General features: G+C 43.6%; 1 protein-coding gene across 4 annotated transcripts in view; it reads left to right on the top strand.

The window, feature by feature from the left end:
- Window positions 1-23,738, top strand: part of TGFB2 (transforming growth factor beta 2) — a 93,582-nt gene that overhangs the window by 14,968 nt on the left and 54,876 nt on the right. For 2 of the 4 annotated variants that reach the window (XR_011381218.1, NM_001082660.1), the window contains 1 exon segment: window positions 1,463-1,546. The exons of the other annotated variants lie outside the window; for them this stretch is intronic. Coding sequence is in view for 1 of the 2 variants with exons in the window: in NM_001082660.1 (NP_001076129.1) it covers window positions 1,463-1,546 (84 nt within the window). In the remaining variant the exon portion in view is untranslated. 4 annotated transcript variants of the gene reach the window in all.

Here is a 23,738-nt window from a genome sequence, read left to right on the forward strand (position 1 = left end):
GAGGAGGCTCTAAAAATAAACAGCATGGTTACTTCTTGGTGGGGTGGGAGCACATGTGAGCAGATGTCAGCTGGAAGCAGCATATGGGGGCAATGTGACAGCAGCGTGTGCTGATGGAGTTCAGGTTGGGCCTTCACCGTCTGCGCCACGCTGGCCACTAGTGTTCTCACTAGCAGGGGTGATGCACACATGTGAAAACCTGGCACTGCCATCTCTTTAGGGGGCCCATGGATGGGGACGATAAGTTATGGTGCAGGGCAATTTTTAAATTGAGTCCCCAGAAGAGACACAAATCAGGCCAAAAAATGGAGAGAGGAGTCCACAAGGCCTTTGTCTTTTCTCAAGTTTTCGTACCAGGTCTGAGTGGCTGCCGGTCTCCTTCTAGAAGCCAGCATGCTCTATTTGGGTAGAAGGTATGTGGATTCTAGGTCTGAGGAGGGAGCTGGGGAAGCATTATATTCATGCCAGGCATAGAAGGCAGCCGGGGCTCCTTTCATCACCTAAGTTAGATAACAGGGTGACTAGATTCCACAATCAACTTTGATTTGTTGCTCTTTTCAACCTAGCATCTCATTTTAGTTTTGTCAAAACATCAGGAGTAGCATTTTGTCTGACTCATGGACACAGAGGCTCGGGTGAATTCATGGGCTTGTCTGAAGATCACAGGAAATGAAGGCTAAAGCAGGAGTTTCAATCCACATCTTCTCATGCAAAAATCTCGTATTTATTGACTTCCACTACAGAAAGGAAAGCCTTTGAAAAATGCTCAGAAATATTTCCTCTTCAATTTGAGGGTGTGTGTGTGTGTGTGTGTGTTCTTTTCTAAAAATATGGTGGGTACTATGTAACTGTTGGTTGTTACTCTAAAGTGAAGTTCAAAATCCCAGATGTAATAGCCATCATGGAAGATGTATTTAATGCATGTCAAAGAGCCCTAACTTTTTCAGTTGTAACTAAACAGCCAATATATACTTGTGTTTTTGACTCATTTGAGAGTTCTCATATTGTGAGCTATAAATGATGACAGGTGGTTTTAACAACACCAAAATCTATGCCAGTCAAATGAAAAACACAATTTTATTCTTAATAGGTAGACTGTCTTTTGTCAAAAGGAGGTTATGGTCTTTCTTATTCATCCTTAATATAATTCAGGGTATTTATTTTTACTGCTGCATGTGCAAACTGTACCTTGTTATTTCAATGCTAGAGCATTGTTAAAAGGAAAGTGGAAGCCAGGATTCTGCTGATGAAAAGAAACCAGGAGATCTGGGAGTAGAATCCAAAATATGCCACAGAGTCTCAGTGCCTAATCCCCTGCCCCTTGGGTAGCAGGGGCCCCACATATCCGAGGGAATGATAAGAACACTCAGTGAGTCCCCTCCTCTACTTTAATCTTTGTATAGTCTGTGTCAGGCATCTCTTCAGTAAAATAGCTAATGACTGTGCTTTTTAAAACTCCTAGCTGTCTGCCCAGTTGTTACAACACCCTCTGGCTCAGTGGGCAGCTTGTGCGCCAGACAGTCCCAGGTGCTCTGTGGGTACCTTGGTGAGTACACTTGTCTGCTTTCTTCCTCGTTTGCTGTAGTGATTTCAAGTCCATAGTTTGCCGTAGTGATATCATATCCGCCTTTAGATTCTGTCTCCTGTGGGGAACTTGTCAGAGGCAAAGCAAGATTCTGAAATGCAGCCTTGTGGTGGAGAAGTCACGAAGGTGCCTGGAATGTTCTGGAGGGAGTTTACATGGGGAAAAAGACCCTGATGAGCAGTAACACAATGGCTTGATTGTGGGGGTGAAAGAATGGCTTGTGGGGATGAGACACATGTTCCAGGAGTCACAGATTGGTTTGTTTCCTGATCACCTGACCTCCATGGAGGCCACTCTGCAGGGTTGAGCAGGAAGGCCCGAATGTCAAGGGAGTGCCCCTATTTTATATCTTATTTACAGCTATATTCTTACTCCTGACATAGAGTAGTTGCCCAATAAATGTGCCTTGTGCTAAACCAAAGTCAAGGAAGGTTTTCTCTCCCATAGGAGAGTTACACTGTTATCATTATTATTGACATGCCCAGGTTGTATGAGAAGATGAATTGTCATGGGTCAGGGCCTCAACTGGCTGCACCTGGGGATCTTGCTGTTGGCTCAGAACACTTAGAACTGACCAGCAGACTATGTGCAAGCTCCTGAGATCAGTGCCACAGGTTGGGTAGAGGGACACTGGAACATCATTAAATTCAGCCAGAACTTTAAAAAAAAAAATTATTTATCTTATTTGAAAGGCAGAGAGAGGGAGAGAGAGAGAGAGAGAGAGAATGCACACTTCTATCTGGTGGTTCACTCTCCAAATGCCCACAACAGCTAAGGTTAGGCCAGGTCACAGCTAGGAACCCAGAACTCCATCCTGGTCTCCCACATGAGTACTGGAACTATCACCCACTGCTCCCTAGGTTATATGTTAGCAGGGAGCTGGGTCTGAAGTAGAGGTGGCACTTGAATCCCAGTGCTCTGATATGGGATGCGAACATCCCAAGAAGCAGTGAAAAGGCTGTACCACAATGCCCACCCCTAGCCAGCATTTATCAAATGCCTGTGGTATGCTTGGCAGTGAGTCCACACCAAACAATAGGACGTGGGCAACCCTGACGCTGAAGGGTCTTGGTGCTAAGATGTCTTGGAGCCTCTCAGGCCGAAGGGGAACAGACTCGCAGGCCTGGTGCTGTGTCACTGCAGTTCTTAGGCCTTCAGAATTTTGAGCCTAAATGTGTGTGGCAGTCCTGACGAGGGACAAAGACAATGTTCTCAATTCACTGCAAGAAGTCTGGTCTGTTGGCTATCCTATTCTGCACCTTACCAGGCCTAACCTTACTTCTTAGGCATCAGTATAGTTTATTTGCAGTGGCCTAACCTGGGGTTTCTTCAAACACAACAAAACAAAAATTCAGATTCTATTGAGAGTATGCATGCATTTTAGCACAGAAAGCTTCTGGGTGATTTAGACACTACCATGTGCCTAAAAAGACTGCAAGATTTATTCCATGCTTTGAAAGTTCCCTTTTGTGAGACAGATTCTATTCTGTTTTCAAGCTCCAGTTTTTTCTGTTTGTTTGTTTATTTCATTCTCTAAACCGAAGAGTTAAATGTGAGTACACCCTCCCCACTGCCTGGCTAACTGGCTTTTTGGAAAGCAAAAGGGATGGGAATGAGAGAAGGAAAACAAGTACTGAATGCTCCTCATGGCCCAGGTACTTACAACACATCATCCTCATCCTCCCCGCATTGGCTGGGCAGGGATGGCCAGCTGACAGCCCCCCCTTTCTCAGGAAATTGTGGTTTGGAGAGGTCAGTACCTTGTCCTTGGTCACAAAGCTAACTCATCGCCGAGCCAAGGTCTGAGTTCAGGTCTGGCCTGGCTGCTCTCACCATACCCCAAAGGCCCCAGACTCATCCTCCCTGCCTTTTGCTTTCCCTTTAGAGTGCTGTCCCCTGAGTTTGATAACATTCTTCCCTGCTGTTTTGGATTCATTTCCTTTTCATCTTGCTCTCTGATAGTGTAAACAAGTTGAGAAGCCTACCCTGGTTCTTTGGGTGGCTTTTCTTCTCAGACACTCCTTCTCACTTGGGGTTATTTTCGGTCACTTAATTGCTGCAAGCTTCCCTTTTCCTTTGGTGAAAAAAAAAAAGAAAAGAAAAAAGAAAAAAGAAAAAGAAACACTGGAAACTCACTCTGCTCCTGAGCGAGTCTGGGAAAGTCAGGAGTACCTCGGGGTTGGGGAAGTGGAGATGGGCATCTGTTTGCTGTGGATTCCCCTGCGGTGGGAAGTTCTTCCACCTCCCCCTGCCCACAGGCCCTGGAGGAGAGCCCCGCAGACCCCTCAGGCCTACCGTGCAAGGCTGCTGAGCACTGGGGCTCTGCATTTTTTTTTTCCTTGTCTCTGTTCTTAGAAATAGTAATTGAGTAAAAATGTAAGTGAGCAGATGCCAAGGGGCAGGCATCCAGGGTCAGCGTGGATTTCTCCATGCCGAGTGTGATTCTGAACACTCGTTAAGTGGAGTCGGCCTGTGCCAAGCAGCTCACAGGCCATCCCTGTCACCTTGCGTGAACCGCCTCTCCCTTCCAAGGAGATGCTGGGAGTGGCTGGAGGCAGCGCGGGGCCTGTGGCGCCCCTTGCTGCCCTCATTCCCCAACCTGGTTGCTGTTGATAGCTACATGCTCTGACTGTAATGATGACACTGGCAGCTCTGATGCTGTGAGAGCTTTAAATAAGATTCCCAGTAGGCTGTGATAGGCCATGCTCCTCACAGGCCTTGTGGCTGCATGCCTTTCCCTTTTAAAATCCACTGTCCCCAGTAAGATGGGTTAAGACCTGCCTAACGATTTTCCTAATAAGACTTAAAAATCCAGAGGTCAAGTAATAGAAGAAATCTTTCTGTAATGGATGGATTTACAGTCATGCAGTAGAATTCAAATTCTTTTTAAGGATTTACTGAGTAAGAGGTATTTAAATAGCCTTATTAAGATTTAAAGCTGATGTTTCTCAAAGCATGGCCCAATGTTTGTATCTCTGTTGGCTTCTTAAAAAAACAGATTCTGGAGTGGGTGTTTGGTCTAATGGTTAAGATGCTCGTATCCCACGTTGGAGTGCCTGAACTCCACTTCCAGCTCTGGTTCCCAATTCCAGCTTCCAGTTAATGCAGACATTGGGAGGCAGCAGGGTGGCTCAAAATGTTGGGTCCCTGTCACCCACTTGGGAGCCTCAGGTTGAGTTCTCATCTCCCAGCTTTGGCCTGACCTACGTTGGCCATTGTGGGCATTTGAGAAGTGAACCAATGGATGGGAGTGGTCTCTGTCTCCTTCTCTCTCTCTTTCCCCCAACCCCCACCCCATCTCTCTCTCTCTCTCTCTCTCTCTGTATGTTTGTGTGGATCTGCCTTACCAAAAAACAAACAAAAAATCAGATTCCCTGGCCCTCTCAGACCTTCCAAGTCAGATCTGCTGAAGTAGGCGGGTGAAGGAGTCTGCACATTTGAAACAGGCACTCCAGGTACTTCTGACCTCAGATTGCAGCTGCTCACTGCAGTGGGTGCTCTGATTATATAGCTCTGTTTGCTCACACACATCCCACAGGGAAAGATCCAGATGCAGCAGAGCCTCTGTTTAATCAGCTGGTCTTCCAAGTGCAGGACTCTGAATCCACAGCCCTGGCTGAGTTTTCACTATGTGTGCCTTCCATTTTCCCAAGTGCATACAAACAGCAAGCCAGACTCATTGTTAATAGCATCACACATACCTCCTGCTCGTTGTTCTGCACTGCACTGAGGAGGACAATGAGTGTGCAAGAAAGTAAGTTTTCATGTGAGGTGAGCATGCCCAGTTTGTAAGTTATGCTAGGGAGTAGATTCTTTCACTCAAGTGCCTTCAACTGGGCATGGGTAGAGTAGGAAGGAGCTTTTCAAAGCTAATGTTTAATGGATAATTGACATATAGAATGTCAATAGAATATAAGTCAATGTATAATCCTTGAAGGTACTATTCAGTCAAAGCACTGCCAACCTCTTCCTGGCCTGACTCCCATCCGGAGACATTCCATGGGGTAAGAATCTAGCCAACAGTGGAATGTAAACTCTACTATCTTAGCCAAACTCAGCTTTGGGTAACTGCAGTCTTCTGTTTCCAAATGGTGTGTTTCTCAAGCGAAGGTATTAAAGCAGGTGCAAATCTAGCCAAGCTACTGCAAAGTAGGATTAATGATAAATTATTAATGGTATTTTATTTGTACAATCCTCTGCTCCTGGTATTTTGAAAGTATTTTTGAACCAATCAGGATTTTTAATTCAGCCATGTGGTATGAATACTCCATAACTAGTATAGTTTTTTGGCTATTTAGATAAAAGTCTCATTCTCCTATATGATCTGCATCACTAAGCAGCCCACATAGCTATTGAAGTTTGGGAAAAATGACTGGTAACATTAATTTTTCTTCCCAAGAAAGCTTCATTTAAAAGTCTCTGTGTTAACTACAAATATAGATAAATTTTCAAATAAGTGTCAAGTGCAAGCAGACTTTTGGAAGACCAAGGTAAAGAGAGGCCATTCTTATGAAATACTAGTTCACTGAAGAGTATTTATTCAGTGTCTGCTTCTATCAAGGACCAGTCTAGCCACTAGTGATGCCATCAGTGAATAAAAAAGCAAAAATCCTTGCCTGTGGGAAGCTTATATTCTGGTGGGGGAAGATAGGCAATTATTAAGAGAGATTAAATAATTATTAAGAAAGATTAAATAAAAGTGCTAGAATTTAATAAATGTTACAGGTGGTACAAACAAAGCAAGTTTACAGGGATGGAGAAGTGGGCTGAGATCTTCCCCTAGATCATTCCCCAAATGTCTGCAATGGCCAGCGCTGGGCTAGGGCCAAAGCTGGGAGCCAGAAACTCAATCCAGGTCTTCCACATGGGTGGCCCGAACCCAACTGCTTGAGACATTGCTGCTACCTCCTGAGGTCTGTATCGGTAATAAGCAGGAACTGGGGACCAAAACTGAGTATCAAACCCAGGCACTCTGATGAGGGACATAGGTGTCTATTAAGCTAAATGTCCACCCCATGAGTTGCAATTTAAATTAAATGGTGCATTGAAGGTTTCATTAAGAAGGTGATGTTTAGGCAAAGATCTGAAGGAGGTCAGAGAACTATCTCAGGCTCTCTGAGAAAGAACATTTCCAGCTCAGGGGCCAGCTAGTGCTGTTTCTGGCATGTTTAAATATTATCAAAAGTGTCCTAGGAGATAAGATTAGAGAGATAAGGAGAGATGGGTCATGGAGGCTTGTAGGCCATTGATGTGTGATCTGAGGCTTTTAGTATGACTAAAATGACAGAAACAGTGGTTTTAGCCCAGGGTTTACTGTGATGCATCAAACATAACTTGACAAACAAACATGTTTGTTGTGAATCAAACATTGGATGGTCAAAGTAGAAGCAGGAAGTACAGGAAGGAGGTCTTTGTAATGTATTGGACTAGAACTTTGCAGCTGCACTGCTAGGTAAAACTATACTACAATAAGAAATTTGTCTTGTGCTAAGTTCTTTCTTTAGCCAATAGTTTGATAGACAGGCTTTAATGGGTTCTGTATATAGAATATATTTTTATGTTTGATGTTTTTTTAAATTAGTAGTCCTGAATGACTGGCAACTTACCACCTTCCTTTTTGGAAGAAGCTAGCTCTGCACCCTTGTGTGTATTAAAATAAGCCCATGGGTCTTCCATCCTGTGCTGACAAGCATGGAGTAGCAACTGTTGGAGTTTGTCCTTGCTGACATGCCTGGTCATAACCCAGTGCAACACAGTCGACAGGGACATATGGTACTAACCTCATAGGTAATCACATCTTGGCCTAGAAGAATGGCAAACCATTTTTCCTTGTGTGAAGCAGAGAGTCAAACTCGGAAGGATTGTTGGATCTGTCCAGCTGTGCTAGTGCATGAAATAGAAGCACCTTTGCCTAAACTTTGAAATGAGGTCATAAGCTAGGGAATTTATAAAACTATGTCTCTTATCAGTCAAAAAGCATTTCTGTTGGACCAGAGTTTGCTTTCTAATTCTTAAGTTTTGAATAGCAAGACTTCACACTGGGATGTTGATTTTATTTATCTGTCTGTAAAAAGACATGATTTGGATCTACTGTGTGCCAGGTGATAGATGTAGACCTCTAGAATAGACCCTGGCCTCAGGGAGCCAACAATTTAGTGAGGAGATCAAGCATACTAAACCAAGTAAACTAAAACAAAAAGCCAACACTACATGATTGATGACAAGTAAGGCATCTGAGAAGCCAGAAAAGTTGTTGATTTGATCTAGAGAGGCAAAAGAAGCCTTCTTGGGGGAGACACTATCTGCTGCTTCAAAGATGACCTTTGAGACTGTGGCTTGGCGTTCATCCAGCAGGACAGGAGGCTGTTCATGTTTTCTGGAAGAAAAAAGATTTGCTCTTCCATGTCATTCTTTGTGACCTTGCATGACTACCACCTTAATGAATCATGAAATTCCAAGTGTGGTCTTTGGAAAAATGGATGTGTTCCTATAAAAGGAACCACTTTGAAATACCAAGACTAAAGAGTAGGGCAATACTGTTATATGAAGCATTTATTATTCAATGTTAGTACAATTAGAATATGAACATCCATGTATTGATGCACCATAGCATAAAGGGACTCTGTGGAACATGGCATGATTTTATAAGTTCAAGATCACTATCTGGAGCTTTTATCTCAATGTTAGTGGCATTCAACAAAGGTTTTCCTCTCATTCATATTAGGTGACATTGTGTGTAGGCTGGGGCTCTGTTGTGTGAAGTTTTTTCTATTCTTGGACACAAGCTGAGGGAGCAGTCCCTAACCTGGGTATGCTGACCTCATAGCAGAGCCATGAGAGAGGGCAGTTGTCCCTCACCCACATTCCACTAAGCAAAGCAAGTCCCATCCCCAAACCTGACCTCAGTTGTGAGGGAAGGGAGCACTAAGGAGAGTTGGTGTGCAGATGGACGTAAAAGACATTCTGAACAAGTGATATGCACAGCCTACCAAAATAGGTGGGGGAGTTGGGGAAGAGAGAAGGATTTCACCCATGTTAAAACTTTCTGATGTGTCTGTGGAAATACAGGAGTTTTTTTTTTTTTTTTTTAGTGAGTATTTACTAGGTTGATTTTTAAAGACAGACATGAATGTTTCCTTCCATGTTTATAAATGCCTTGATCTTCCAATTGAGACAAGTTGTTTATTCATGTAAGAAGTATAGTTAGAAGTACCAGGTCTCTGAAGCAAGTCCTGATGTGTTATGTAAGTTTATGTATGTGAGGGAAAATCTGAAATTCAGGATTACTTCCAAAACATGCAGTGACATCCCGTAGCCTTAGGGTCCTAGATTACCACCCTGGTCCTGACATGCCCAGCAGTGTCTGGTAGATGTCCACAGTAAGGATTCAGGCTAAGTTTCCATGAGAATTTAAGTATGTAGATGCTTAACTATTTGCTAGAGGGATCATGACTTTCCTGTTTCTTATCTCTCTCTGGTGTGAGTTCCATGCCAATTTAAACATCGTATACCATGTTGTTCCCGAGAATCTTGTTGAAACTGAACCTCAGTGTCCTGACAATGTCCCATCTGGTAGGTTGTTGACAGTCACACTCCTACCTGGTGTATCCAGTGAGAATACTGGAAAATAAGGCTGCCTGGCTTGAGGGACATCTACTAGCACAGTGAAAGCTATCTGCTCTGACTGCCCCTGAGTGTGCTAGGTAGCTTGGTGCTTGCGAGTTCATAAATAATCATCTCCACAGCCTATTCTTAGTAGCAACAGATGCTGAGCTTTTTCAGCCTGCTCTCGGGGTCAGTGGTGGGAAAGAGAAGAAAAAAATGAACGCATTGTTTTGCACATGGTTGGACATCTGTATTTCTGAATTGCCCTGTTGTGCGTATGATGCAACTGCTGGAGCTGTTTTGCTGAATGTGAACTTTGTCCACCGACTGGAGTCTAAATTGGTTTTGGATCCTTCTGAAATCTAAATGGTCAGACCGTATTTTTCTAATATTCTGTTGGATTGTAGCGTTGCTCCGAAGTGGAGCTGACTTTGTATGTGTTCACATCGGCAGCAGGGGTTGCGTCTCTATTTTCCTGGTCCACGTTGCTTGTTTTCCCAAGACTGCTACTTACTTCCTCTACTGCCCACACTCAGGAGGCCAGGAAGGTGGCTCCCTGGAGAACTGCAGTGGCTGTGACTTCAAGGATCATTAACTTCTGTGTTATGGTTAAGAAGAAAGTAGATTGATTTTCAGAAACTGAACAGTGAAGCACCAAGAACAGCTAGGAACCCTAGTACCTTGGCAAAAACTTGGACTTGGGCTTCAGATATCAAAGTGCTCAAGTCCATTGTTAGGAGTTTTTGCTGTGGAGGCTGTGGTTTCTGTTTGGTCGCTGTGGTGGCCGAGGCTTTCACCTTCATCAGGCATCACCTGCAGAGCATTTACCTTATTACTTACTTTACTTATGCCAGGGGCCACCAAGAAATCCTGACTCAGTTGGCCTGGGAAAGGACTTGGCATCTTTTAAAGCCCTCCCCAAATAATTCTAGCATACAGACTTGAGAACCCCTGTGTTGGGGCCTTATGTAGCTTTTGATAAAGCTTTGTCAACCTGTCTCCTTATCAGTGTTAGATTTTGAGTGGGTTTCTGTTTAGAGAAGTCAACTGGAGTGGGTTGTGAATGAATGTGGAGGGTGCATTCTGTCTTTAATAATAATACGAATAATAATGATGATGCTGACCATCAGTTACTGAATAGTTCTAACAGACACTTGGCTATACATGAGCTCTATTATTATTCTCGATGTTATAGATAAGAAAACAGAGGCTTAAAAGCATCATGTGCAATTTCCCCCACAGTAACACAGCTAGCAAATGGTAGAGCTAGAACTTGAAATTGGTCTCATTCCAAAGGTCATCCTATTAGTCATTTTCAAAGATGATCCGCTTACATTTAAATAAGAAAAAATTGGCATGAGATGAAGAGTCCATTAAGTGAGAAGCACACTATGACTTTGTGTATTAAGGAATAGTTCTATCACCGGTGCCGCAGCTCACTAGGCTAATCCTCTACCTGCAGTGCCAGCACCCCGGGTTCTAGTCCCGGTTGGGGCACCGGTTCTATCTCAGTTGCTCCTCTTCCAGGCCAGCTCTCTGCTATGGCCCGGGAAGGCAGTGGAGGATGGCCCAAGTCCCTGGGCCCTGCACCCACATGGGAGATCAGGAGGAGGCACCTGGCTCCTGGCTTCGGATCGCCACAGCGTGCCAGCCATAGCAGCCCTTTGGGGGGGTGAACCAACAGAAGGAAGACCTTTCTCTCTCTCTGTCTCTCTCTCACTGTCTAACTCTGCCTGTCAAAAAAAAAAAAAAATGTTCTGATGTGGGCATTGTGCTGCAGTGGGTTAAGCCACCACATGGGATGCTTGCATACCGTATCAGAGTGCCTAGTTTGAGTTCTGGCTTCTCCATTTTAGGATCCAGTTCACTGCTAATGTGCACTCTGGGAGGCAGCAGATGCTGTTTCAAGTACTTGAGTTCCTACCACCCACTTAGGAGACTAGGAAGCTCTTAGCTTTAGCCTGGCCTACCTGAGGCTGTTGTGGGCATTTGAGTAGTGAATCTAGCAGTTAGAAGATTCTCTTTCTCTCTCTCTCTGTCCTCATTTCAAGTAAATAAAAATAAATAACCCTAAAAAGCAAAATAGTAATTCTTTATTTCTGATAGAATAAATGTATATATTTATATTTTTTTTCTCTTTTAAATACAATATTTCTTCCCTAAAAACCAGTGAAAATTCAGGGCAGGCAGGAAAACTCAAGGCCTTGAATGCTGATATTGAAGTTAACCAATATCATGTTCTTTGTGTTCCTCATTTGGAAAACAGAAATAATTTGTTCTTATATGAATTTATGCAGAGAATGAGTGCACCCTTGCTGTCATTGTTTCCCAGGCTGGGCCATACTCATGAGTGTGCAATGTAAAATTCTGCTGTTTTTCATTTTGTTCCCTGAATAGAACACCTATTTCATATAGACTTTAAACATTTTTATTTTCTTTGCAGGCTAGTAAATCTGAGTACTTCTTATTAAAACAACTGTACTCTCTAATGCCCATTAAAAGATTAGAATAGTACCAGCACTTACCAATGGACAAGACTCTAGAAATTCTGTGGCCAGTTCCCCCTATATTTGAAAGAGTATTGCAGATCAAAGCATCCAATAAATATTTGTTAAAAGAAGGAGGGAATGAACTCTGCAAACATGGGCCATAATAGAAAGAGTTCTGTACATATTACTAAGGATTTCTTGGGAAGTAAGAGAGATCTTAGTCAGTTGTTATACTCTAGTTTCTCCATGGGGCTGCATATTCTGCCAGCCCACTCCTAATGGCTTACCTGGAGGAACTTTTTGTACACTAAGCATAGCAATATTAATAGGCTTTTTAGAAGATCTTATTATCAACAGCCTCTGTTTATACCTCTCAGCCTTGGTGAATGGATACTTGATCTTCCCTCTAAGTAGCATTTTCCACGTTTTAAGTTAGAAACCGTCCAGCCTCCCCAAGGCACACAGGGAGTAGCAGAGAAGCTGCTTGCCAGCTCCTGTGAAAGATGAGAAGCCCAGCTTTGATGCCTTCTTGTCCCCTGCAACACGGACACCCGGATGAGACCCTGCTCCCTCTGTGAGTTCAAGCTGCTGCCACTGGAGCTATAAAGGGACATTTAGACCTGTGTTCTTGGGTCTGCAGCCAGACAGCACAAGTATTTTTAGGGCTCTTCTTGTCTCAATCTAATTTCTGCTTGAAACTTTAACACATCCAGGCTGCACTGAAACAACTTTTAAACTACTCTCTGGGTAGGGTTGGAGGGTTGGATTAGTACTGCAGCCTTTAAATAGTTTTAAAAAATTTTTTATTGCTGAATATCCAACAGGCTGAACAGAGGAAATTCAAGTCTAACCCTGGAGGGACCCCTGTTTAGTCATCTGTCTAGACAGACGAGTTCATAGAATGGGCCTCCCTGTTTCTTTTGCTTTGTAGTACAGACGGTGGTCCCTTCTTTAACCTTTGTGAAGATGTCAACCTTTGGGTTGTTTTTTTTAATTTAATTCCAATCTGCTGCTGATAAGCCAAGAAAGTGACTCACACGTGAAGTACCAGTCACTCTCATGTATGACAGTTAGTCTCTGATACTACTGTGTCAGAGAAAGAAAATACAGGCATAAAGGAGACTTGAGTAAAATCCTGACTATGACATTGGACAAATAAGTTTCTTTTTCTGAACCTCATTTTTCTTTTCTCTATACTGAGAATTAATTTTAAAAAAGAAAAACAATCCTACTACTAAATAATTCCTTAAAGAAATTATCCAACACATAAAAATGTCTGGTAGGGGCTGAATAAATTGTCATTTGTTCATTCATTTGTTTCAAGGTAATCATTGAAACCTTTAACTTTCTTGCTTTTTTGGTCTAAGAACCAAAGGAAAACTAGAAATTCCAACTAGAAATTCCATCGAGTTGGCACACATTGAGAACAGCAAGTGATGTTTTTTCAAAGTCTAGAGAAAATAAAAAATGGTACCAATTTATGTGATAGGAAAATAATGTTGAAGATATTGTTTAAAAACATGAAGTTATCTAAAATAGTCAAATTCATCAACTCAAGGGCAGGAATTGTGGTTGCCAGGGGTTGGGAGGTGGGATGGGAAGTTACTAATAAAAGGGCTTGAAGTTTCAGTTAAGCAGGAGAGGTAAACTCTGAAGTGCTAGGAAGTGGAGACATTATTATTCTACAACCCCTGAGAATCAACAAGAATATATTGCACATTTACAACTTTTTAGGAAGATATATCTCACATTAAATGTTCTTGGTATGATAAATTTTTTAAAAAATATCTATTTGAAAGGCAAATACAAATATATATATGGAGAGAGAGACAGAGACAGAGAAACAAAGATCTTCCATCTACTGGTTCACTCTTCAAATGCCTGCAATAGCTGGAGCTTGGCCAGAACTGGGGCCTGGAGCTAAGAACTAAATCTAGGTGTCCCATGTGGGAGGCAGGGACTCAACCACTTAAGCTCTCACCCGCTGCCTCCGGGGTACACATTAGCAAGAAGCTGGAATCAGTAGCAGAGCTGGGACTTGAACTCAAACACCTTAATATGGGACATAGGTGCACCAAGTAGTATCTTAACTGCTAGGACAAATGCTCACATCTGTACTAATTTTTTTTAAATGGTAGAAGTAAATAAGAAAGAGTGACATTCTTTTTTTGTTTGTTTGTTAGGAGGCCAGAAATTCTCAGAACCTACCTAAAAAGATTATGTGTATCAGTAATGATTTCTACAACTAAGTGGCACATTAGCCATCTCAGTTCCTTGTCATGTCACTTTAAACCTTGCCTGGATTGTTCCAAAAAAAAAAAAAAAAAAAAAAAAGTGACTTGGAAAACTTTGTTTTATTCCATTTAATTTAGTTAATATTCACTGAGTGTATACTGCCTTAAGGCCTTGGAGTCTGAATTACACAGGTGGTTAAATAAAAATGAGTTTAGCGGCACTGTGTTGTGGCGTAGTGGGTGAGTGCCAGTTCAAGTCCCGGCTTCTCTGACTACTGGCTTCAGCCTGGCCCAGCCCCACTTGTTGGGGCCTTTTGGGTAACGAGCTAGTAATGGAAGGTTCTCTGTTTCTCTCTCTCCTTCCCTCCCTCTCTCTATAACCCTGACTTTCAAATAAATAAATAAATCTTCAAAAAATGAGATTGGTAGGGATGGATCCCTCGTGGAAAAGGCAGCAGAGTCCAGATGGAAGGTCTTAGGATGTGGGGAAGTTATTTCTAGTTCCACATGGTGGGCAAGTTCCCTCTGTAAACCTGTTTTTTGTCTCCAGGTGGGTAGCTGGCATTTGTTGTGCTCCCGATAACTGATGACATGGATATTGCTGCTGTTAATTCTTTTCATGGATATTTTTATATTTTCCATGCCGTTAAAGTAGCTTATTTGTAAAGACAAACTTGTAAACTAACCCACACAAAGCAGAAGCATAAAAAAATAGCTGAATGGTATTTACAAGCAAAGTGCAGTCAGAACTCACAGGAAGGTGTGGCTAGGTGATGAAAGCAATGGTGAAGAGAAGCCATCTCTAACTTGTGTTGAAAATCATGTGGGCCTGAGCAGTGAATAGCCACAGCCCTAAAGTAAAAATAACATGAAAAAAATCAGTCTGTTCTTTAGCTGGTATTGGACAGACAGCAAATGATATCTGTGTTGATAGCCAACCTTTTCACATTTCAGAGTATAATTCATAGCATTCTTGTACATTGTAATTCCATTAGAACCCAGTGCTTTACGTGGCTTTGGGTATGGTATGTCTGAGTCATGTCTCTTTCAGTGCAACTGTGATCAATAAAAATCCCCAGTAAAATGTGGTTAACCACAAGGACATCCCTCCCCACCAGTCCCACCCCCAAGTCAGCACTGTGATTCATTCAACTGAGTGCTCCTCCCCCTCATATACTTTATGCTGGGAGACACTTCTGTATCTTCAAGTACAAGAACAGAAGTCCAACTCTTCTCAGGCTGCCCGCCCCTCTGTCATTTATCCTCACCCCACCCATACCTGGGAAACCCAGTCCTGGCCTGTACCTGGAGTGCCTCAGGCTGGGAAGAAAGTCACCTAATTTCCAGGGTGGGCAGGATAGATGCTTCCTAAAGATGCAGGCTGAGCACACACACCCCACCCCCCAGCCCCTGCTGTGAAGAGTAGACAGTCTTCTCTTTTTTAGATTGAATTCTGGTCTCTTCCGGAGTCTTTTCTAAAATGAATCCTGCCCTTAAGTCACCACCTCCCAAGTTTTTATTCTTTATATAGGGCATAGGGTTTGTATAGGGAAGGGACTTGAGATGACAGCTTGAGTTGCGAGTGCCCTGGGATGAATAGAGAAGAGGCCAGAGTGGAAGGAGAGGAAAGGTGGGTAACAGAAAAAGAGCTATGGGCCGGGCAGGAAGGTAGCCTTCACCTGCTTCCTCTTTGGGTAGGTGGGTGTCATCCTCCTGTGTGGCTCCTGCCCAGGCCAGCAGGGTCCAGCTGTCACCCCAGCAGTCCTTAAACCATGTCCTTCTCACCACCCACAGGGGACAGCTGGCCTCACTATTACTTTTCATGACAAAAGCAGACCCAGAGAATCTGGTGCATTTTCTTTAACCTTATGAAAATGTTCCACCTTGCCTTGTTCCTCCTCAGTGCTTAAAGTTAGTGTTCATATTTTTCTCGGGGTTGTCATTTGGGAAGAGGTTTGATTTTGTTTTGTTTTTGTTTTTGTTTTTTTTTTTTTTTTGACAGGCAGAGTTAGACAGTGAGAGAGAGAGACAGAGAGAAAGGTCTTCCTTTTCCGTTGGTTCACCCCCCAAATGGCCTCCATGGCTGGCGCATTGCGGCCAGCGCACTGCGCCGATCTGAAGCCAGGATCCAGGTGCTTCTTCCTGGTCTCCCATGCAGGTGCAGGGCCCAAGGAGCTGGGCCATCCTCCACTGCCTTCCCAGGCCACAGCAGAGAGCTGGACAGGAAGAGGAACAACCGGGACAGAATCCGGTGCCCCAACCGGGACTAGAACCCAGGGTGCAGGCGCCACAGGCGGAGGATTAGCCTAGTGAGCTGCGGCGCCAGCCAAGATGTTTGATTTTTAAGTAGCTGGAAGTTGAAGCCAATTCCAAGTACCCTTTTTCTATGCTCATGCCTGGGAGATGTTCAGTTAGCCCTGATATCTGAGTCAGAGAAGACCAAGTTTAAGTCCACTGGCTGTGATAATATCTCATTTTTCTCATTTTCTTTTACAAATTTTTAGTTAAAGCCAGATCTAGAAGTGTCCCATTGCATTTAACTTCTTTTACTTAAGGAACCAGTTCCCCTTTGTTAAATACCTATGTTGAATCCTTTTGATCCATAAGTAGTATTTTGTCAGTGACAACCACAACAATACTTAAGTAGCCCTTCTAATACTGCAGGTGCTGTGCTGAGCACTTTAGAGATGCTGACTCAGTTGATCCTGGAAATAATATATATTATTATTTTCTCTATTTCACATATGAGAAAACCCAGGCAGAGAGAGAATCAATAGGTTGCCGAAGCTATTAAATAGCAGAGGTGGGCTGTCCACCCACCAAAGCTGCCACTGTCATCATTACCCACTTACAGGCATTGGAAGCTCAAGTCAGTTACTAGTCCTGTGACCCAAAAGCAATGCTATGGTTTAATGGTTTAGGGCACAAACTCCAGTAGGAAGGTGGCCAAAGTCTGTATATTTGGGTAAAGGCTCAAGTCTCCCAGTAGATTCCACCTAGTCCCAAATCTATAAGCCCTGGTACCACTGGGCCATGTTAGAAACATATGTGATACATATACATGCAAAGTCCTTTAGGTCTGATCCTGGAAACAGTAATGAAACTGCTGAGTTCTCTTTACATGACATTTTTTTTAAAAGAAAATGCTTTGATTAGCAAACAGTACCAATGTTTACAGACTTGGAGGATTTTTAATATCTTTATTTGAACTGCATGAAGCGGCCAAATGTAGTTTGGCCCTAGGCTGCAGATATATGTGTCTGGGTGCCAAGAAGCCACTGCACTCCACCTAAGATGCCAAGCATTCCAGACCTGTTACCTTGCAAGTGTAATATTTACCAGATTTGTGCTTCATCTGGAGATGGAGAACAGAGCTGTGTGGATTGTGGGTGGGTCAGCTGCTGGGAAGGAGTGCGGAGAGAAGAGGAAGCCCTGAATGAGGAGGTAGCTGGGAAGGTGAGCAGGGGTTTGCCAGCAGCAAACCTTTAAGCTGGCCACTTGGCATCCAGGAAAAAATAACACAGAGGCAGGCCTGTTGGGGTGCTTACCACGTGCCAGGCACAGTGGGGAATGTTATGCTTTTATGAACCTGTTCTATCTTTGCCATTCTGTGATGTGGGTGCTATTAGTAGCCCCACTTTATTGATGGGGAAAGTGCATTTCAAAGAGTTAGTTAAGTGCATTACCCCTGTTCCATTCCGCAGTTTCTCTTTATTTTCACTTTAGTAAAACTGGTATAGAGCAAGGAATGACAATGTATGGAGTGGAGTCAAATGAGCCCAGGTGTTCCTTGGGTGACTTCTGAGAGTTCTTGCTTTCTGTGACCTTCCCAGTTGCCCCATAAGGTGTTTACGGTTGACAGATGAAGAAACTGAGGCATAATGAAGACATTGGCCAAAAGCCACCCTCTCAAGTGGCAAGGCTTGCAGTAGAATTTGGGTCTGCTGAATCCTAAGCCTTAAGTCTCTTTGTGTTGGAACAGAACAACTTCATTAAGTGCTAGTGACAAGATCACAAACAAAACTGTAAAATTCTGTACAAGCTCCACTTTCTGTGATGTTCCTAAAAGCAAAGGAGCTTGAGGCAGAGTTCAGGCAGTCTGTACTGAACTCTGTCTGTCAATAAACAGACCTGGCAGATGCAATAGCGGTTTTAGGAATGCATGTACTTGTGTGTGTGTGTGTGTGTGTGTGTGTACATTTGCACACGGTGCCTCAGGGGTGGCCTGGCACAGGAGAAAATTATTTTCAAATTGAAGCACCGAGCAGCTGCCAGAGTTGCACATGTGCAGGGTCCCATGCTTGGCTTTCATCATCACTTCATGTGATGAGTAAATGTCCCAGAGATCCTTACAGGTCAGCAGGAAAGCGAGGATGACAGCTAGCTCTGTTTCTTGATCCAGCCTCCCCAGATGGGGGCCTCCAGTAGAACCTGAGTTCATTGAAAAAAAAAATAATTTTTTGGAAGTGTTTGTGTGAAAATTAAGCCATAACATTGGAAACAGCTCTCCCACACCTTTTACATTCCCCTCCACACTCTGCAGGGCTGTCTTCCAAGGAGGCTGGAAACACAAACAGAAGAGCCTTCTTACCCCGACCCCCCTTACGAAAGCCGTTATTCAGCTACTGGTCCCGTGGCTTTTGGGGATTATGCTTTGCTTGAGTTCCACCCAAAAGCAGTATTTTTAGCTGAAGGTGGAAAATTATAAAAGCAAAGGTGTGAAACGAAGCCCCTGGGTGAGTGTTGTCGGCAGAGGAAGAATCAACCCCCAGCACAGATGGCGAGTGCTCCAAGACACACACTCAGACTTGAGCAGGGCCGGGCCCCATGAAGTCACCCACTGATGGGAGACTGTTAGAGTGACTAGCTTGAAGCAGTGGGTTGTGCTTCCAAATTAAAGTGGCTAATTTTTTTTTTCTCTGTGCAAGGTCAGAGTTTTCTGTACTGGTTTCATAGCACCACCACATCCTGTTGGACTCTTAGACACAGGAACTTAGGCCAAAGAATGATTTTCCATGCTTTGAAATCTTAAAGAGTAGAAGAGAGATGGAGGTTCTTGCTTATCATGAACCAGCCAATCTCTGGGGTAAAGGACTCAGGATTACAAAAAGAAGACTAAAGTCCCCAACTGCTACTCCCAGCACAAAACTAAGATCATCTGCAAATGCCACCTTTAGTTTCCTTAGCAGTGCTAATCTTTAATGGGAATTCTTGTTCAAGTACTACTGGTATCTGGAGCTATGAGGTGCTATTTCTCTTTGGCTACTCATTTCGATTTTTGACAAAAATAATGTTCATGGGAATGAGGAGGTCATTATGGGATATGAGCCTACTGTAAACTGTTTTTAAAGTCTTCTTAAAAATAATCAGGTTTTGGAGTTAAAAACTGTAAGTGATGAGGAAATGTTTCTAAGAAGAATAAAAAGAAAAAAAAAGGTACTCCTCAACCAGGAGAAAAAGAAACTATGATTGAGCCTTAAGCTTTTGAATTCTGGCCTTGACTATCACAGAAAGGTCCTAGCATGGGGTTTTTGATGAGTGAAGTATTTAGTTGGAAGGTTATAAGCATAGATGGACCCACATTTAGTCAGACAAACCTCTGTTTGTCAATCTATAATTCTGTAAGAATTCGCAGGTGCCCTTCAGGGGGACAAAAGTGAAAGGCAGGAAAGCATTTATCACTCAGAAATATGTTGTCTATTGCAAATAGGAATCCACATTAAGAAAAACACAAAAACATTTTTGAAATTCAGTCAAGAAGCTGATAGCTTGCTATTCAGAGATCTCTACATTTTATTCATTTATTTATTTTTTGACAGGAAAGCAGGTGCATTAGAATGGTGAGGGTGACAGGCCTTCAGTGTCACACAGGCCTGTGTTAACATCACAGGCAAATAGGAATTCTTAAAGTTCTTGCACAAACCCTCTTTCCTTCAGCCGTGGTTTGGGAGACTTCTAGTGCAGGATTTTAACACAGCGTCATGCCAGAGTACTTGAAAGATTTGCTGATATGCTCCCTGATTCAGGGTTCAAAGGTTCAGAAGTTACAACAAAATCAACCACAGGCTTCTGAAGAACTTTCCATGGAAGGCATTTCTGTGTAAAAAAGCATTGCCTTTGGTTTTTCCCATCTACAAAGGTAGAGAGTAAGTGTGTACAACAGAAAAGTCCCACATTCTGGATCCCCAAAATAATTGCAAAATGGCCCAAACATGCTTTCCCTCTGCTCTTTCCTTCCTTTCAACATCACAGAGTTCATCATTTATGAAAATTCTGTGGCAGTTGTAAAAAAATAGGTAAAAATGAGATATAGAGAAAGTTTGTTTAGACTTAGAAGTAAGTACAGATATTATCACAGTTTGAAGACCCTGCCCTTTTCCTGCTCATATCTATCAGAGTAAACACTTCGGGAAGTAGCTCTAATACACAATATGATAAGTGGTGTCAGAACACAAGGAAGGGAGATACTGATTCTGCTCTGATAGAACTGGAAGTACTTTTGAAAAGAGGAAAGTAGGACGACCCTTCCAGGATGAATAGAATTTGCCAAATGCTCGGGTTTCTGGGTGAGGGAGTAGCAAGACGGGGGTGTGGGGTTTGTCAGCACTTGACACGTCAGGAGACTGGAAGTGATGTGTTACTCTTAGAGAGTTGGACAGAGTACAGTGTGGGGGTAGGAGAGGAGTATGGTGGGAGGCGGTTAAGGCAGAGTACTCAGGAGGCCAGAAAGGTAGTTTGATGTCACAAGATGATAAAAAAAAAGGACATCCTGTGACATTGTCTCTTTGAGGTATTTGAAATTTGTCAAGATTTTTTATTTGTTAGAGGAGAGGCAAGAAGAAAGGACATTTAGGAATGGAAGTGGACTTGCTTAGTGCCGTGATGTTTGTGTCACTGGAAAAGGCATGCCAAGCGTCAGTAGGGTAGTGCTTTCTAACCTTGAACCTCAGCAACCTCAAGGGTGGACAGTGTCTCTCCCAAACATAGATGGAAGAGTCTCATTCAAGCCTTTCCTTATTTTAGCCATGAGAGGCCTGAGGCCTTGTGGAAGCTGTGAACACTCATAGCAGGGTCTACAGAAAACTGATACTACCCTTCCCCCATAATATTCTCTCCTGAAATTCTTCTGCCGTATTACGCACAGCCGAGGTCACCAGACAAGGCAAGACCTGTTCCAATCCTTTTCCCTTCCCTGTACTCACACTTAGCCTGGTGAGAAAAGCTCATCTGATTGAAGGCTCGGGAAAGAGCATTGACCCTGTGTGAACTATCTCAGTGTCTATTACTCATAAAATGAAAGTTCTGTGGTGGCCCTCTGAGCTGTTTTAACCTGCTGGACATGCCATGGCCTTCATGTCTCTGTGTCCTCCGACCCCACCCCCCAGCGCCCTCTCCACCCTCACTGGTGATAATCTCCACGGAAGTGAAGGCAACCTGGACGGTCCACAGAGAGCATGAGCCCATGTCTGTGTCCTCTGCAGAACAGAAGCTGGAGTTAGAGGACCTGTGGCTGCACAGAGGAATGGACATGGAGTTAGACACGGTGTGAGGTTGGAGAAGTATGGAAAAGGCACCTTTGCCTCAGAGCTCCCTGGCTTCCTCCCTACAATAAGGAAATGTAACGTGCAGTCAGTTAGTTTCCAAAACAAGGAGTTTTTACAAGTCAGTGTCTGGACTGTGCCGTTTGCCTGTCCAAACAAACCAATGCGTGTGAGGCCATCTTGAAAAAAGAGAGGTCAAAGCTGGTCCCTCCACACTGGAGGGAAAATCTAAAAGTCTGGTAAGCTCCTGAGCCATTGTGTCATTGCGGCTGAAGATCAAAAGCGTCTCTGAGTCTCCATTGTGCCCACCGCTGCAGCCGCCTGTGACCCACTTCCCCTCACCCCCATGAGAGACAGAGCAGGCTGTTCGGAAGATGTCTTCGTTCTCTGCTGAAACATCGGAACCTGGCGCGCCCCACCGGCCGCCTCCCTCCCTCTTTGATTTCTCATCTCGTGGTCACTCCAGCTGAAGAGGAGGGCAGTGTGTGGCCCGAGCTGCTGAGCAGCCGTCTCTGAGGTAGATGTGGACCCTCAATCACTCGCCCTCGGTCCCCTCAGGCACTGTCCCCCTCAGATTGCTGTGCGTTTAGACGAGGAGGATGAAAACGCACTCCGCAGAGTGTCAGAACCAGTTGAAAAGCCGACCGGTGTGTTGTGTCTCTTCAAGCGGGAGTGTGATGGTGGGCTCAGAATCGGCCCTCTCAGCTCCTGGGCCTCTCTTTGGGGAAGTGCTTTGGAAGGGATTTTGTGGTTCACTGGCTGCTTTCTATCCCACAGGGGATGCTACTGTGTGGTGTCAGAGGATAGGCATGGGATTAGCTCTAAAAAGCAGAGGGAATCATTTAAATCAAACTATTAGACTGCTGAATTGTGGTTTCCATGACAGCAAAACTGAGAACATAGTACCTGGTTTACAGAGTTACCGCAGCAGTTGGAATAATTTATGGGGGTAATTCAAAAAGTTCATGGAAAATGAAATTAAAATCTTTATTTTGCTGCAAAATTTTAAAATCCACGCACACGAGGGGGTCTTCAAAAGTTTATAGAAAATACACATTATGAAAAAAATTGGTATGGATTTCAGAAGTTTTTGTACCCCAGTAAACTTATCTTTTAATTCCATTTTCCCATGAACCATTTGAAGTACCCTCATATGTGGAAGTGCTTTGTGGAACATAAAGTCCTATGGAGAAGTGATGGATTGCAATTACTATTACTATTAATATTAATATAGGCCTTGGCTATTTGAAAAAAGGATCAATTTCAAAAAGATTTTGTCCTGGGCCTGGAACTAGGACATAGGGTTAGGAAGATGACAGATTTGGCTCCGGTCCTGGTAAAGCTTACAGAGGTACCCTCCCGCTGTAAAGACCTAACATGCCAAGCAGTGGACCCAGGTGCAGTGGACCCAGGTGCACGCTGATTGAAAAGTCTCAAAGGGAACCTGCAAGTGAGGGAAAATAGATACATGCAAACCTCTTCCTGGCCCTCAGTGATCTTTCATTCAGTCCTGTGTCCAAGTAGCAACACAACTTGCTCCCTGTGATAGCAAATTCTTGGATGTTTAAAGAGCACTGAAAACAATGGAGAAGAATTTCAAGTTTCCCTGGTCAAAACTCTTCAGACCAGTTAATGTACATAGAGCAGTGTCGTGTGGGTGCTCTGTTGTATAGTGTTTATGGCTGCTAATCCAGCTATATGAGGAATACAAGGCTACTTTGCAAAGTTTGTAGAAAAATGTTTTCTCACTTTTCCAATCAAGAAAATCTTTCAAATCTGCTCCCCAGGTTTTCTTCTCTCTCCCTCTCTCCCTCTCTCTCTCCCTCTCTTAAAGATTATTTGTTTATTTGAGAGGTAGAATTACTGACAGTGACAGTGAGAGGAAAAGACAGAGAGATAGGTCTTCCGTCACTGGTTCACTCCCCAGATTGCACAATGGTTAGAGCTGATCTGATCTGAAGCCAGGAACCAGGAGCTTCCTCTGGGTTTCTCAAGCAGGTGCAGGAGCTCAAGCACTTGGGACATCCTCCACTGCTTTCCCAGGCCATAGCAGAGATCTAGATTGAAAAAGGAGCTGCCGGGACTAGAAGTGGCGCCCATACGGGATACTGGCACCGAAGGTGGAGGATTAACCTACTGCACCATAGTGGTGGCCCTTCCCAGCTTTTCAAAATCTTCTAATGAAGCCAATGTAATATGGTGAGAAATGGGTATCTTCAGTGATATAAATAGCAAATCCGGAGAAAGTAGTTTACTCCACTGACTTGAGTACATGTAGATAAGC

This window comes from Oryctolagus cuniculus, chromosome 13 (assembly GCF_964237555.1).
Source record: "Oryctolagus cuniculus chromosome 13, mOryCun1.1, whole genome shotgun sequence".
In the NCBI taxonomy this organism is placed as follows: Eukaryota; Metazoa; Chordata; class Mammalia; order Lagomorpha; family Leporidae; genus Oryctolagus; species Oryctolagus cuniculus.